Source organism: Neoarius graeffei, chromosome 11 (assembly GCF_027579695.1).
Source record: "Neoarius graeffei isolate fNeoGra1 chromosome 11, fNeoGra1.pri, whole genome shotgun sequence".
NCBI lineage: Eukaryota > Metazoa > Chordata > Actinopteri > Siluriformes > Ariidae > Neoarius > Neoarius graeffei.
Window position 1 is genome coordinate 47,528,278 of NC_083579.1, and position 16,193 is coordinate 47,544,470.

General features: G+C 40.3%; 1 protein-coding gene across 2 annotated transcripts in view; it reads left to right on the forward strand.

The window, feature by feature from the left end:
* Positions 1 to 3,825: 3,825 nt before the first annotated feature.
* The window catches only part of ltk (leukocyte receptor tyrosine kinase), a 129,443-nt gene continuing 117,075 nt past the window's right edge, over positions 3,826 to 16,193 (forward strand). For both annotated transcript variants that reach the window (XM_060934049.1, XM_060934050.1), the window contains exon 1: positions 3,826 to 4,060. In XM_060934049.1, the coding sequence (XP_060790032.1) occupies positions 4,006 to 4,060 (55 nt within the window). In that variant the 5' untranslated portion in view covers positions 3,826 to 4,005. The remainder of the gene's footprint in view (positions 4,061 to 16,193) is intronic.

The window sequence follows — 16,193 nt, forward strand, 5'->3', positions numbered from 1 at the left end:
CTCATCTCATTATCTCTAGCCGCTTTATCCTGTTCTACAGGGTCACAGGCAAGCTGGAGCCTATCCCAGCTGACTACGGGCGAAAGGCGGGGTACACCCTGGACAAGTCGCCAGGTCATCACAGGGCTGACACATAGACACAGACAACCATTCACACTCACATTCACACCTACGGTCAATTTAGAGTCACCAGTTAACCTAACCTGCATGTCTTTGGACTGTGGGGGAAACCGGAGCACCCGGAGGAAACCCACGCGAACACGGGGAGAACATGCAAACTCCACACAGAAAGGCCCTCGCCAGCCCCGGGGCTCGAACCCAGGACCTTCTTGCTGTGAGGCGACAGCGCTAACCACTACACCACCGTGCCGCAAATTTAGTGTCTCTTCTCACATAATCCAATAATGTGGGGTTCACTTGGCACATTGTTCAGCAATGTTCCTGATTGCTTTTGCGTGAAGAAATTAATTGACGGCTGTCTCTTTTTCTGGTTTGCATTCTTCGCATGCATTTGAGATTTCATGTGTTCCCTCACGTCGTAAATTCCAGAGGCAAACACTTTCACGTCTCTACAACAAATTGTGCAGTTGACATACTCAGCACCCATTTTGGAAGCGATAATTATTCCATTGAATGTGTCTGTCCATTCGGGAAGAAAGCGACCTCCAGTTTTAGATGTTTTGAGTTTTTTCTTCGGTGGTGCCGACATCTTGACCTCTTCACCTGTCTATTGTTACGCTACACGTGCTGTTATTTCCCGCTCGGTGTGCAGGAAAATCACAATTGCGCATGCTCAGACGTTCGGAATGGCTTGTTGGTACTAGCGGAAGTACCGGTTGAGTAATTCTAAATGTAGAAAATGGCGGCTCCCATGCATTTTCGTATTTCATGACGATTTTTTTGATGGTAATAAATCAAAATAATTTTAAGGTGAAAATGTAGAAAAAGCCGTAGTTGAATACCACTACGCCCGTACCATTTTTAAAATGCCAAAATCCGTAGGGAATACGGGAAATCCGTAGGGGTTGACATGTATGCATCTCAATAGTGCACCGTATTCACAGGCAGGGTTTAATATATAGATTTAGGCACTGCCTAAAAGCGGAGCTCTTATCTGTTTCTGGGTTGTAGAATTTTCTTATATCATAGCCAGCCTCTTTTGTTTTATTTCTTTACCGTTTGTGGAAGCTGCCCTGATGTGGGTGGAGTACAGAAGTACGGCAGGCGGATTGTTAGTGCTTCGACATACGTTTATTTCTCTGCTTTTCAGCAAGACACAACAGGGACAGTCACACACACACACACACATAAACATATGTAGTCGTGTTCTGGTCCCAACCAACACTCCTCTGCTCTCCTACAGCCCCGCCCCCTCAACGGAGACTCAGATCACTTAATTGTTTTCTTATTAAAATATAATGTATTATAGACGGAGGGGTCGTGCAGGCGGGGGTTTTACATGTACACTTACAAGTGCACTGTCTCTGCAATATCCTGCAATATGCAGTCAAGTTTACGGGAGTAGTCTTTCCCCCACCGAATTAAATGAATTCAATCACAATATTGTGAATCCATTTTCTTTCTTTGTAGGCTAAGTTTATCTCCGTTTATGTTGGTGTATGTGTTCAGGTCCGCTTTGTGCGCAAATAGCGTAAGAATATGTGTCGTTGACGTCACTCCCCATGCAGCGGGGGTGAAAATTCATCACTTCAGAGTGTTTAGTCCCCTACACGCCTAAACTGGGGTCGCGGATTAAGTGGTTAGCGTTGACTCGGTGCGAGTCAGGAAGGCTATTACTGGTGCAGCCGCGGGGTCTGTTGATTTTTTTTTAAATTATGATTTTGGCTGCCGAGCCAAGTACCTTAGACTTGCATTGACGTTTTGTTTTCATGCCGCGGAGCTATTTGTATGTATTTTAAATGTAAAGGACTTGCCTGTAGGTTTGTGTGTGTTGTTTTATGTTTGGCATCTTTACGGTTGTAATGCGTGTCTGTGAGAAAATCGGAGGGGAGAGTTAACAGGTGGGCACGGGTGTTGATAAAGCGCAACTGCCCTGGTAATACCGTAAAATACCAAATAATAGCCGAGTTCCAATTAACCGCCGAGTTCCCTTTAACGGCCGGGTGTACGCGTGTGTTGTGACAAATAAAGGCCGGTTCCGAATACTCGCCGGGGTCTAAAAAAAAAAAAGCGTCCGAACGTTCTATCTAGAATCTTGAGGCCCAGCACTTTTCTGGTTTTCTGGTGTTTAAACGATTTTGCATTGCATAGTTTTCTACCGAAACAATATGAATGAATGAATGAATGAATGAATGAATGAAATTATTTCTATAATACTGTTTACAACATTTTGTTACGTGATAATAAACATGCCATTTCAATGTTATAATCTTGGTCTACCGTAATATTTCTTGAGGAATGCAACTCCGTAACTTTTGACAGATGTCTTAGCCACCCCTTTGGGTATACCCAACGAAAGCCAGCGTGTGTGGTGACATTGAGGACTGCGGGTTTCCAAGGTTGGACTGCTGCTTCTGTTAAACGACCTAAATTGCCGAATGCATGCGTCAAAGCACACACTGAGTTTTATTAAAGACCTTATACCATTTCACTTGCCCTTACCCATTCGGATCTGGAAGACGCTTTACAAAAAAGGTGAGAGCGTTCTAACATGCATTTCAGTCTGCTCGCGGCCAATCTAATCCAAGGGGCCTTTTCAACAAGTAATCTGTCGTGCAAGTTGGGCAGAAGCACGCGTCAGGCAGGCAACATGTAGGCCTACAAGTCAGTAACCTATTCAACTAGCTTTCATCCGAACTTTAAGTTTTCTACGGGGTCGAGCTACCGTACCAACTCACTCGGGGAATAGGCTCATATCGGCCAAATAGGGAGACGTCTTGGAGAGAAACGTGAGAATGCAAGATGACAGTATGTAGCCACTGCAGGTCACTTATTTTTCAGCACAAGAAAAAACCCTTTGGTTTGACACTTCGCACCCTAATTATGTTGCTTCAACGTCGCGCCCTCCATGCAATTTCAGATTGACAGACATCGCGAAGCGCAAAGGGTGGAGGCTGCATGGGTGAGGGTGATAGCAAGTGACCATAACTTTGCAGAGTAATTAAATCACAGTGCTGCGCACAGACAATGGTGTGGTTTCTTGATTATTTTGTAAAGCATGCGCTTAACTAGTCATTAACAGGAAAAGGTGTGTGATTTATCCTTTATCCACCCCGACTGTGCCATGCGAAGATGCATTCTGCGTCTTCAAAATTCCCCGAAGTCGGCACCGTGCTATCTGTAATCTAACTCTAAACAAACTGTAAGTTATACTGGTTAAAAGTAGGCCTATCTGAGAATGATTTTTTTCCCCGTTTTGAGGTAGATTTTGGGGAAGGTGTTTGTGAAGAAGGAATTAATCGCCTGTTCCAAATAGCCGCCTAGTCTCTAATACGCGCCGGGTCTCTTACGTGATTGAGACAAATAATCGCCCGGGCTATTATTTGGTATTTTACGGGTATGTCACATGATTTTCCCGGACTAAAGCAACCTTCGGTGCCGTGGTTTTGTGGTTGGCGCAGTTAATTGTTTGAAACACGTTGTCAGACCGCCATCACTACTACACACTATATGAAAAATATTTGCCCCCTTGCGATTTCTAATTGCCCCCTTAGTAAACTGTTCCTGGCGCCGGGCCTGTGAGGGGTTGACATGTATGGAGATGTCCTGTTATCGGGCGGCATTAGGACCAAGTGTGATGGAGAAACTCTCAGATAAACAGGGTCGAGTAGCAGCCGCTCGCTCACTCACTCACTCACAGCCAGGCAGTCGCGCGCGCTGTCGCAGCATCAGCGTTATAATAACTGAGCGCAAAGGGCTGTAAGAGCAGAGCAGCTTTCAGACTGGATGCCGAGTCATTCGTTCTCAGAGTTTTTTTTAAATAATCAGGAATAAAAAGAGGCTAAAGATTAGCAGTTTATTTCCAGGATTCTTTGCAAAACAGCCATGGAATATCCAGCTGGACAAACTTCACTGTCATTAATGTTGCTTATTTTAACAGGTGAGTGCTTTTTTTTTTTGAGTGTTTTTTTTTAAAATGTGTCATTTTTAGCGGCTTGCAGAAGATTTTTCAACTTTCATATACTTTGGTGGACTTCCTAGGCTATCAAAGCTCTATCACTACATTTCCTAGAATCTTTTTTTTTTTTTTTAAATCAGTTTAATGACATGTAAACACATAGTCGGTTGGTCATTTCTGCAACACGTGTGAACCTGTCTTATCAATCCGGTTTGTTGAATTCACATGATATGATGTTTTGACTTCAAAAAAGGACTGTGGTATAAACCGAATCTGTTCAAAGGTCCATCATTAATCAAATAAAGGCAAGAAAATCCCCGGATAGTTCAGCAGGATGTTTGTTTGTTTGTTTGTTTGTTTGTTTGTTTGTTTTGTAGCACGTCTGTGACTGAAGAATAATGATTCTTAAAATGAAATATGAGCACTGTGATGGAGGACATCAACTGTCATACTGCTGCTGAATTAAAATCATGCACCTAAGTAACTGTTTCCAGTTTATTACAAACGATATGACATTATTCATTATTTAAATATACTGACATGGGCATATATTCAGAGGATTTGCAACAAAGTATTAAAAAGGACCATGTATGATTGTTTGTCCAATACTTTTGGTCCCTTTAAGAAATAAAAAGGGGGGGGGCACCCACATATAAAAAGTGTAATTCCTTCAAATCAGTACCCTTAAATTAAAGCTGAAAGTCTGGACTTTGAGATCAAATTAAACTTAATTTATTTAATTTCAACTCAAATATGCTGTAATAACAAGACAGCTAAAATAACAATGCTTGTCAAAGTCTGAATGTTTATGGACCTGATGGTACATGACATAAGCAGAACAAGAATGGCCCAAAACAATAAGAATCAAGTTCCCACTTGAGTATTGTATGTACTGTAGACTTGAATTAACTGCTTAATCCTGGTTTTCAAATAATGTATCAGATCATGTATCTTAAAAAAAAAAAACCCACACTTCTTTCCATTGTAAAAATTTTCAGAGCCTGGAGTATAGTGAGAAGGGACATTTGCAGAATGGCCAGTCCAAATGGTTTTAAAAATGATTTCTGTTTGGTAGTTTGAAGTCCGTATAGTTACAAGTTATGAGAGATTAACTGATTTATGGTGGTTGGGAGAATCTGACTAGCTTTAAAACAACAACAACAACTTGACCCCACCAAAGAAACTAAAGACAACAAGTTAGGGAGATCTTAAATATTACACAGACTAAATTATTATCTCATCTCATCTCATTATCTGTAGCCGCTTTATCCTGTTCTACAGGGTCGCAGGCAAGCTGGAGCCTATCCCAGCTGACTACAGGCGAAAGGTGGGGTACACCCTGGACAAGTCGCCAGGTCATCACAGGGTGACACATAGACACAGACAACCATTCACACTCACATTCACACCTACGGTCAATTTAGAGTCACCAGTTAACCTAACCTGCATGTCTTTGGACTGTGGGAGAAACCGGAGCACCCGGAGGAAACCCACGCGGACATGGGGAGAACATGCAAACTCCACACAGAAAGGCCCTTGCCGGCCACGGGGCTCGAACCCAGAACCTTCTTGCTGTGAGGCGACAGCGCTAACCACTACACCACCGTGCCGCCTCTAAATTATTATATTTTTTAAAAATAAAATATTTCCCCAGTCATGTCAGAAAGACACAGGGCACACAGTAAAGTATTCTCGTTAACTTTGGTGAACAAATTCTTTTTGTTCAGTTTGTCCATTTGTTTATTCAGTCGGCTAACACTTACGGAAAGACTGATTTGTTGCAGTTCGTTCCTCCGAATCATTCAACTCCTTCGATCATTCATTTTCTTGTTGTCAAACTTAAACTTATAAAAAAGTAGCCTAATAATTATATGTTTTAAATGTCGCATTGCGTTAGTGTAAGTTTCACCCTATGTTAAAATAAATTATTGACCAATGTTATTAAGATAATATATGAAAATAGCCTACAAGTAGCCTGGATTTTCAGTAAGTTTAAAAAAAAAAACACAAAAAACAGCATGTATGCTGTTTCATATGTCCGTGAAGTCATTTAAATTGCTTATTACATGGTTGTTACAGAAAATTATAGACAATAGGATTTATGTAAATAGAATATTATGTTTCAACTGTGCTTTCTGGTCTATTTAGTAGGCTATGTCTTTAAAAAGTTGGTTTATTCACTGAAATGACAAACAACTGTTTGTCATCTAATAGCACTTCCAGATAAAAACAATAGACTATGTTGCCATATCCAGTTCTCGGTCATGTAATTCTCCTCCTCTTGATCCAGGCTCCTATGGTTCCTTGATTGACATGTCAGTGAGCCAATAGGTCTCCAGCTTTTGGCTAGTTCTGTGAGGAGCTGAGGGGGCATGGAATGAACGAGAGAGGCAAACGAACGAGAGTCAATGCACCCGTACTTGTAGACAGTAGAAAGACAGAGTCAGACGAATGCATCACTGATCAGTTTCAGCTCGTTCATTCGTTTGGGTGATTTGTTTGAAAAAAATTTGTTCGTTTGTTCAATTGCCATATCTGCTACACAGGTCACACTTACTGTATAACGGCACTGTAGCTCTAAGTTGTTGTTTTTCTAAGTTGCTTTTTTTGGGCCCAGTGGCTTTTTTTCATTCAGTGCATGTCTTGGATAAGAAAATGCCTGAAAACCATTCAAGTGCCATTTTTCTGTTACAGTTGAAAGGTTCTCTGTTTTGGTTTGATTTGTGCTTTTAGTGAAATTGAGTAAGCAGATGTCAGGAGCCAGGGGACAAATTAAACTTGAGTTACTGTTACTCGGGAGGAATATCATTGATTGCTCTGAGACATTCCTGAGATGGTGAAATGGTTACTGTGGGAATGTTATACAGAGTATAGACCAGAGTATTATGTTGCGTATATACTGTTGCATGCTTTATCTGTCCATCCATGCATTTGTCAGATTTGTTACACATGAAATAGCTGTCAGGGTAGTGGTCCAAGTCTGATTTAGACATGCTGTTATCTTACTTTGCACCACATTTCCTTTGATCCACGAGCACAGCTTGACTTGACCTACCATCTGTCAAGTTGCAAGAAGACATGCATCAAGCCTCCTCTCTGTACCCAGGTGGTAGAATGAGCTTCCCCTGACAGTTTGTAATGGAAACTGAGTTACTAACTGTCTTATTAAAGACTGGAGACCACCCACTTCATTATGCACTGAAAGCTCGATGGCCTTTCGATTTCATAAAATTGGCGAAATTTAGTTCCCTCTGAAATTTGGTCATTGTGATATATGTTTATTTCTGTAATATCTCACAAAATATCAGGCCATTCTGTGGCTGGGAAGTTATTTAATTTGAGGGGATTCCCGAGCAAATAATGTTCTTGAAATCACTTGCTTTGCACAGTCAAGCAGACAGAGGAAGTCCGTGTGCGCATGTGCAGGTTTTCTTCTTCTTCTTCCTCCTCTTCTTCTTCTTTTCCTTCTTTTGCGTTTTACGGCAGCTGGCATCCAGTGTTGCATTACTGCCATCTACAGGTTTACCTTGACCATGCACTGACAGTTACATCATTCGGTTGCTAAATGAACAGCTGATCACACCGAGGTGCCCACTGACTGCTGATATTTATTAGTTTGGTCCTGCGTTTCCTTTCCTTCGCAACATAACATCTTTTCTTCTTGCTTTCCATTACTGTAGTTGGTCTTTCACGTTTCATTCACACACTCACATCCTCCATTTTTCTCTCTTGCTTCAAATTTGTATCCCACAATGCCTTGTGCAAACGGGGAAAGCCTACCACATGAGGCATGATGTAGTATCTTGAACTGGGTCATGGTGAAGCAGGAAAAAATAGCAGAGAATTTAGGGCCACATGGCCCTAAATTCATTAATTGTTCTATTTAAAAAAAAACAAACAAATAAAATTGGAAGTCTGTGATTCAAATTCAATAGCTTTCATTCCATTAAACAAAAATAATTGGGTGTCAGGGAAAATTCTTTTTATGACCTAAACTTGAAAAATCTGAACGGCAGTCTACCTTTAACACATTAAACCAGAAAAAAAAATTTCCAACCCGTCTTCTGTACTGACTTCACCTACTAGCTCCTCTCTAACCAGGTTTTAGATTGATCTTAGATCCTGACCTGTCAGTACTATAACATGGAAACTTTATAAATAGAAACTATAACACGCTTCTATAAGTCACTCTGGATAACAGAATCTTCCAAATGCTGTAAATGTATACATAATTTGAAATGGCTTTTGGTTAGGCATATTTGGAGCTTGTGTTTTTAGGACATGTTGAACAATGTACCTGAAATTCCCCATTCCCCCACTCCTAGACTCTTATGAACAAGCTTTTATCTTTGCTGTCTACTTTTGAGGTTGTAGTCCAACATGAAACATTTAAAAAAATACTGCTATACTCAACAATCATCATCAAAATAGCTCCAATTTTGGAGCTATTTACTTCCAACTGAAGTTTCCTGAATCAGATTATATTTTTCCACCATTAGTTTGTTTTATTTCCAAATTCTTCGAAATGATATATGAGTAAGCATTGAATGCAGACCTGTGTAGTTTATACAGTATGTTCAAAAACCAACCCTGATGATTCAGCCTTTACTTTGACAATTTTCCTGAAATGTAATTGTTAATGGATATAATACAAATACAGTATGTCCTTATTACTAACCGCACGGTACCTAACTACCAATTTTATGTATTTTTCTGCCCCAGAAGTTGTTTTGGGAGATGTGCAATACATCCTCAGTAATGTACGTCATTACAAAAACTAATAAAATGACTCCCTAAGTCTAGCTTGAAGTGAGAACATGGACTTGGACTCAGCTGTGCTTTAATCTCTTGAGCTTGTGCAGCTGTGTCCTGTACTAGCTATATCATATATGTAGTTTTTTTAAAAATTATTATTATTATTATTATTATTATTTTTTTTTTTTTTACAAGAGAAGAATTGGGTCCAGTTAGCAGGTGAACAATACATGCATTACCTTTGTGGCACCTGCTTCAGTAAGAAAAGGCTTTGCTTTTAAAGTTCTTGATATCTCATCTCATTATCTCTAGCTGCTTTATCCTGTCCTACAGGGTCGCAGGCAAGCTGGAGCCTATCCCAGCTGACTACAGGCGAAAGGCAGGGTACACCCTGGACAAGTCGCCAGGTCATCACAGGGCTGACACATAGACACAGACAACCATTCACACTCACACCTACGGTCAATTTAGAGTCACCAGTTAACCTAACCTGCATGTCTTTGGATTGTGGGGGAAACCGGAGCACCCAGAGGAAACCCACGCAGACACGGGGAGAACATGCAAACTCCACACAGAAAGGCCCTCGCTGGCCACGGGGTTCGAACCCGGACCTTCTTGCTGTGAGGCGACAGCGCTAACCACTACACCACCGTGCCGCCAAGTTCTTGATATGAGTGTTGAAATTTAAAGAACAACATGTGCAACAGAAAAGATTCTCCTGAATTGTTTGTCAGACACACACACACACACACGTTTAAACTCCTTTCCCCAGTCACCTCTGTTGTGTTCTGTTCTTGTTTGTGCAAATCTGACTCTCTTATCAGTGGGCAAGACCTCTGTCATCTCCCTTTGTGTTCAGTGCTACAATAATAAAAAAAAACAAAGTAAAAATAACTTCTTTTTTTTTAAACAGGTTTACATTAGCAGCCCCTGTGCAACAAAAGGGCATTAATAAATGATATGTACAGTAACATATGGATAGATGTCATAGATGATGCTGAGACCAGGTTCCTGATGGAAAAATACATCTGGTTCATATTGCAATTTGAAAGCATTGGATTTTTTTTGTAGTGTTTCTATTGCTGTTTTTCCCCCTCGTCATGTATAATGCTGTTGATGTTTCAGGCTTAGACCAAAATGGCATGAACTTCAGACAGCTTATGAACATATGAAGCAAGTTTGATTTGGGATTACATAAACTGTAAAATTAATCACTGATGTAATTATCTTATTCTCTCTGGACTCTCTCTGTATCTGCGTAATCATAAAACAGATTGAAAGCACATGCAATGAAGGATCTGACAGGCTGTTAGTACAGTTTTTATGTACAGAGCTCTAACAACTAATTCCAGATTGGTGCTTTCAGCTTCAGGGTTATTTTTTGCACTCATTTTGGAATTTGGCATGTTTTTTGAATGTCATACACTACCGTTCAAAAGTTTGGGGTCACCCAGACAATTTTGTGTTTTCCATGAAAAGTCACACTTTTATTTACCACCATAAGTTGTAAAATGAATAGAAAATATAGTCAAGACATTTTTCTGGCCATTTTGAGCATTTAATCGACCCCACAAATGTGATGCTCCAGAAACTAAGGCCCTGTCCACACGGCAACGGATTCAGGTGAATCTTATAAAATTGTTTATCGTTTTGGCCTGGCGTCCACACGGCACCGGCGTTTTGGGTGCCCCAAAACGAAATCTTTTGAGAACAGGTTCCAGAGTGGAAAAATCTGGCAACAGCGCCGTTGTGAAGTCGTCTGGATGAGTAGAACGGATTTGTTTACGATGACGTCACAACCACATGACTGTCAGTGCTTCACGCCGGGTAGAAGTGTAACGAACTCGATGCGAGTTGTCAACAAATCCTATAACTTGGTTCATGAAACGCGCTTACAAAATATTTTCACTGTGAATATTTATTGTGTAATGGTGCAAAGTGAGAGAGAGAGAGAGAGAGAGAGAGAGATAGAATAGCCCTTAGGGCACAGTCTTTAGTCCAAACACTGCGGAAGTACTGAGTATAACCAAACCGCGCACCGCCCGTGCGCTTTCCAAAAACAAAAACAATCCCGCCAGCAAAAATAGGAAAAAAAAGGAGCGATCTCACCTCTTCAGATGTTGGTTTAAGTCCGACAATACATTCCTCAAAAAGGGCGTAGAAGAACAAAGTAATCCATCAACGTGTAGCATTCAATTTATTCTGGACCATTAAAGAATTCTGGAGGATATCAGAATGTTGGCGTACCGGCTTCCATCTACCCCCATTCATTCCTCTTTCCACGTCTTTCGTTTTACGCTACTGATTAATAATCAAAACTTTGTGGTTGATGCTACAGAAGAAGGGGTTTATGCGCATGCGTCTACTTCTTCTATTGTTCTGGTGTCTCCAATGGGACTGTCTTACAGCGCACGTAGAGGTGTGGCATGTGTATTGCATCGTTTTCAGCAAGCGTTGCGTTGCCATATGAACCTGATATTTTACTGATCCGTTGCCCATGTGGACGCGATATTTAAAAAAAAAAAATCTCGTTGCCGTTGTCGTGTGGATGTAGCCTCAATCTGCTCAAAGGAAGGTCAGTTTTATAGCTTCTCTAAAGAGCTAAACTGTTTTCAGCTGTGCTAACATGATTGTACAAGGGTTTTCTAATCATCCATTAGCCTTTTGAGGCAATGAGCAAACACATTGTACCATTAGAACACTGGAGTGATAGTTGCTGGAAATGGGCCTCTATACACCTATGGAGATATTGCACCAAAAACCAGACATTTGCAGCTAGAATAGTCATTTACCACATTAGCAATGTATAGAGTGGATTTCTGATTAGTTTAAAGTGATCTTCATTGAAAAGAACAGTGCTTTTCTTTCAAAAATAAGGACATTTCAAAGTGACCCCAAACTTTTGAACGGTAGTGTGTATATATAGGGGTCTGTCTCAGAAACTGGGTACTGTGGGGGTACCCCACTAAATATACTCACAGTCAATAAACTATACGGTTTTGAATGGTGATGTTGGTTTTAATTTGAAATAAAATGATGAAAGAAATACAGATAAAACTAAATCTTTGATGTGAATATTCAGAATTTGGCAAAAATTCTGCAAATTTGTGGAAAAACGGCGGCTTGATCTGGGACATGATAAATGGTTGACTACATCGCATTCCCTTAAAAAGGTTGTAGTCCACTGAAAAGTCTACAGTTATCACTAATTGTATTTTAAGTTGTAACTTAAGGATTGGTGCGCTCACAGAATAATCATAACCATAATAAAACATCATGCAAAATATTTGATCACCGTTGTAACTCCTTTTTCCGCATGCCCAAAACCAATACGATCGTGTGTTTTGATCTGAACGGAAAGCCTCAGGGTCAAGGTCACTACCTCACCAAAAGTAGGAACTTAAAATCACTACGCCATATAAAAATTTAGTTATAAATCTGCTATTTTGTTTTTTAAAACGAAAGCTGAAAGTTAGGTATAGAATATGTTTCTTACAGAATATGTTACGATGGTATCTGGTCTTGTATGAATTTCTGAGCTATAAAATGAGTTGTGGTCTATTTTTTTACCGTAGTGTGTTATTTGTGTGCGGGGAAGGACACACATTAAGCATTTCCATGTGTAGAATGGAATTTTCCACTCCAACAGTTAGAAGTTGATCGTGCTTCCATTTGTGGTCTTTCTGTTACGCGGGTAATCTGTTCGGACGTTATCACTGAAAAGGTGAGTTTTGACAGTTTTATTTTGTTTTAGTCTTGCAGTATAAGGCAATAGAATGTTTCTTTTTCATCTTACTTTCATATTTCGTAGTGTTTGCATATTTTTGGCCAATATTTTGCAACCATGGTCAATTTAGATCGAACTTTTGATAGAATCTACGGCCAGTCATTTTGCCCCGCCCCTGCCTTGCGCTCCGTCCGGTGCGGTAGTGATGTCCTGTTGCTCGCGCGCCGCAGCAGAGACCCACGCGACCTTCAGCCGGTACAGTCGCTGTTCTTTTACCACCGCCGTTATTCTCATCTTTCCGATGTGTTCTTGATTTTTCCGTTGTGTCCTATTGTCCTGTTTCGCCATATCAAATACCCAAAATGTATCATATTATTCATATTTAAGTGAATAATCAATTCAGTCATCATAACTTGGCATTTTTAACCCAAGCAATCAAAAAGAGGAAATTTATTCAATACTTTCACTGATCTGTGAAGGAGGAGCTTTAATTCTTCATGATGTAGTTATTTTATATGAAAATCAATTTTACAAAAGCATTTGAATTGTAATCAAAAAATTTTCCACAGTGGAGGCCAGATAAAACAAGATGCTATCTTTATTCTTATTAAACATGACAAAAGAAATATTGAGTGTTAGGTAAATGCAAAAAATAGTAAAATTAGAAAATTTATTTTTTGACCACAGTGTCCCAAATGAAAGACCAGTTTCTGAGACGGACCCATATATGAGTGGTGCAGTGGTTAGCACTGATGCCTCACAGCAAGAAGGCCCTGGGTTCGAGCCCAGTGGCCGACAGGGGCCTTTCTGTGTGGAGTTTACATGTTCTCCCCGTGTCTGCGTGAGTTTCCTCCGGATGCTCCGGTTTCCCCCAAAGACATGCAGGTTAGGTTAACCTAAATGACTCTAAATTGACCGTAGGTGTGAATGTGAGTGTGAATGGTTGTCTGTGTCTATGTGTCAGCCTTGTGATGACCTGGCGACTTGTCCAGGGTGTACCCCGCCTTTCGCCCGTAGTCAGCTGGGATAGACTCCAGCTTGCCTGCAACCCTGTAGAACAGGATAAAGCGGCTAGAGATAATGAAATGAGATGAGATGAGATTTTCAACTAGCCAGCCGGGCTGGCTAGTGACAGGAATTACCCACCAAATGACAAATTAAGTCGCCTCAGGCGACCGGACCACCGCGAATTTCGAGCCCTGTGTGTGTGTGTGTATATATATTACAGTGGATATAAAGTGTACACACCCCATTAAAATGGTAGGTTTTTCTGAAGTAAAAAAAATGAGACCACGATAAATAATTTCAAAAATTCCCCACCTTTAATGTGACCTATAACCTGTACAATTCAATTGAAAAACAAACAAATCTGTTAGGGGGAAAAACATAAATAATAAAAAACGTACAATAAGCTGGTTGCATAAGTCTGCACACCCTTAAACTAATACTTTGTTGAAGCACTTTTTGATTTAATTACAGAATTCAGTCTTTTTGGTTCGGAGTCTATCAGCCTGCTACATCTAGACTTGGCAATATTTGCCCACTCTTCCTTGCAAAGTGTTCCAAATCTGTCAGATTGAGAGGGGATCGCTTGTGCACAGCCCTCTTCAGGTCACCCCACAGATTTTCAATTGGATTTAGGTCTTGGCTCTGGCTGGACCATTCCAAAACTTTTTTGGGGTCATTGTCATGCTGAAAGATGAAATTCCTCTTCATCTTTCTAGCAGGCACCTGAAGGTTTTGGGCCACAATTGACTGGTATTTAGAACTGTTCATAATTCCCTCCACCTTGACTAAAGCCCCTGTTCCACCTGAAGAAAAACAACCCCAAAACATGATGCTGCCACCACCATGCTTCACCGTGGGTATGGTGTTCTTTTGGTGATGCGCAGTGTTGTTTTTGCGCCAAACATACCTTTTGGAAATCATAAGTGATTTTTAACACTTTGTACTGCATAAAAAGCTTGCTTACCCAAGCTTTCAACTCTATCCAGAGTCTTCGTCAGGGGGAAATGACATCACCCCTCTGACGAAGACTCTGGATAGAGTTGAAAGCTTGGGTAAGCAAGCTTTTTATGCAGTACAAAGTATTAAAAATCACTTATGATTACCAAATTAGCTGCATAGATGAAACTTTTCAGCATGATACCTTTTGGAATTGTGGCCAAAAAGTTCAATCTTGGTTTCATCAGACCATAACACATTTTCCCACATGCTTTTGGGAGAGTTGATGCATTTTTTTTTGTAAAATTTAGCTGTGCTTGAATGTTTTTCTTTGACCCTACCCCATAGTCCAGACATGTGGAGAATACAGGAGATTGTTGTCACATGTAATACACAACCAGTACTTACCAGAAATTCCTGCAGCTCCTTCAGTGTTGCTGTCGGCCTCTTGGCAGCCTCCCTGACCAGTTTTCATCTTGTCTTTTCATCAATTTTGGAGGGACGTCCAGTTCTCGGTAATGTCACTGTTTTCCCGTATTTTCTCCACTTCTTGATGCCTGTCTTCACTGTGCTCCATGGTATATCTAATGCCGTGGAAATGTTTTTGTACCCTTCTCCTGACTGATACCTTTCAAAAATGAGATCCCTTTGCTGCTTTGTAAGCTCTCTGCGAACCCTGGCTTTTGCTGGAGGATGCAACTGAGTAAATGTCTGAACTTTATTTGGGGTTAATCAGAGTCATTTTAATTGATGGCAGGTGTGAACCCAAAAAGACTGAATGCTGTAATTAACAGCATTTTATATATATATATATATATATATATATATATATATATATATATATATATATATATATATATATATATATACTAGTGCATCTCAAAAAATTAGAATACCATGAAAAAGTTCCTTTTTTTCATAATTTAATTCAAAAAGGTAAACTTTCATATATTCTATATTCATTACATGTAAAGTGAAATATTTAAAGCCTTTTTTGTTTTAATTTTGATGATTATGGCTTACAGCTCATGGAAATCAGAAATCCAGTTTCTCAAATTATTAGAATATTCCCTAAGATCAATCAAAAAAAAGGATTTACAATACAGAAATGTCCAACTTCTGAAAAGTATATTCATTTATACACTCAATACTTGGTTGGGGATCCTTTATCATGAATTACTGTATCAATGCGGTGTGGCATGGAGGTGATCAGTCTGTGGCACTGCTGAGGTGTTATTGAAGCCCAGGTTGCTTTGATAGTGGCCTTGAGCATATCTGTATTTTTGGGTCGGGTGTTTCTCATCTTCCTCTTGACAATACCCCATAGATTCTCTATGGGGTTCAGGTCAGGCAAGTTGGCTGGCCAATCAAACACAGTAATATCATGGTCAGCAAACCATTTGGTAGTAGTTTTGGCACTGTGGGTAGGTGCTAAGTCCTGCTGGAAAAGGAAATCAGTATCTCCAAAAAGCTTGTCAGCAGATGGAAGCATGAAGTGCTCTACAATCTCCTGGTAGATGGCTGTGTTGACTTTGGACTTGATAAAATACAGTGGACCAACACCAGCAGATGACATGGCACCCGAAATCATCACAGACTGTGGAAACTTCACACTGGGCTTCAAACACCTTGGATTCTGTGCCTCTCCACTCTTCCTCCAGACTCTAGAACCGTGATTTCCAAATTAAA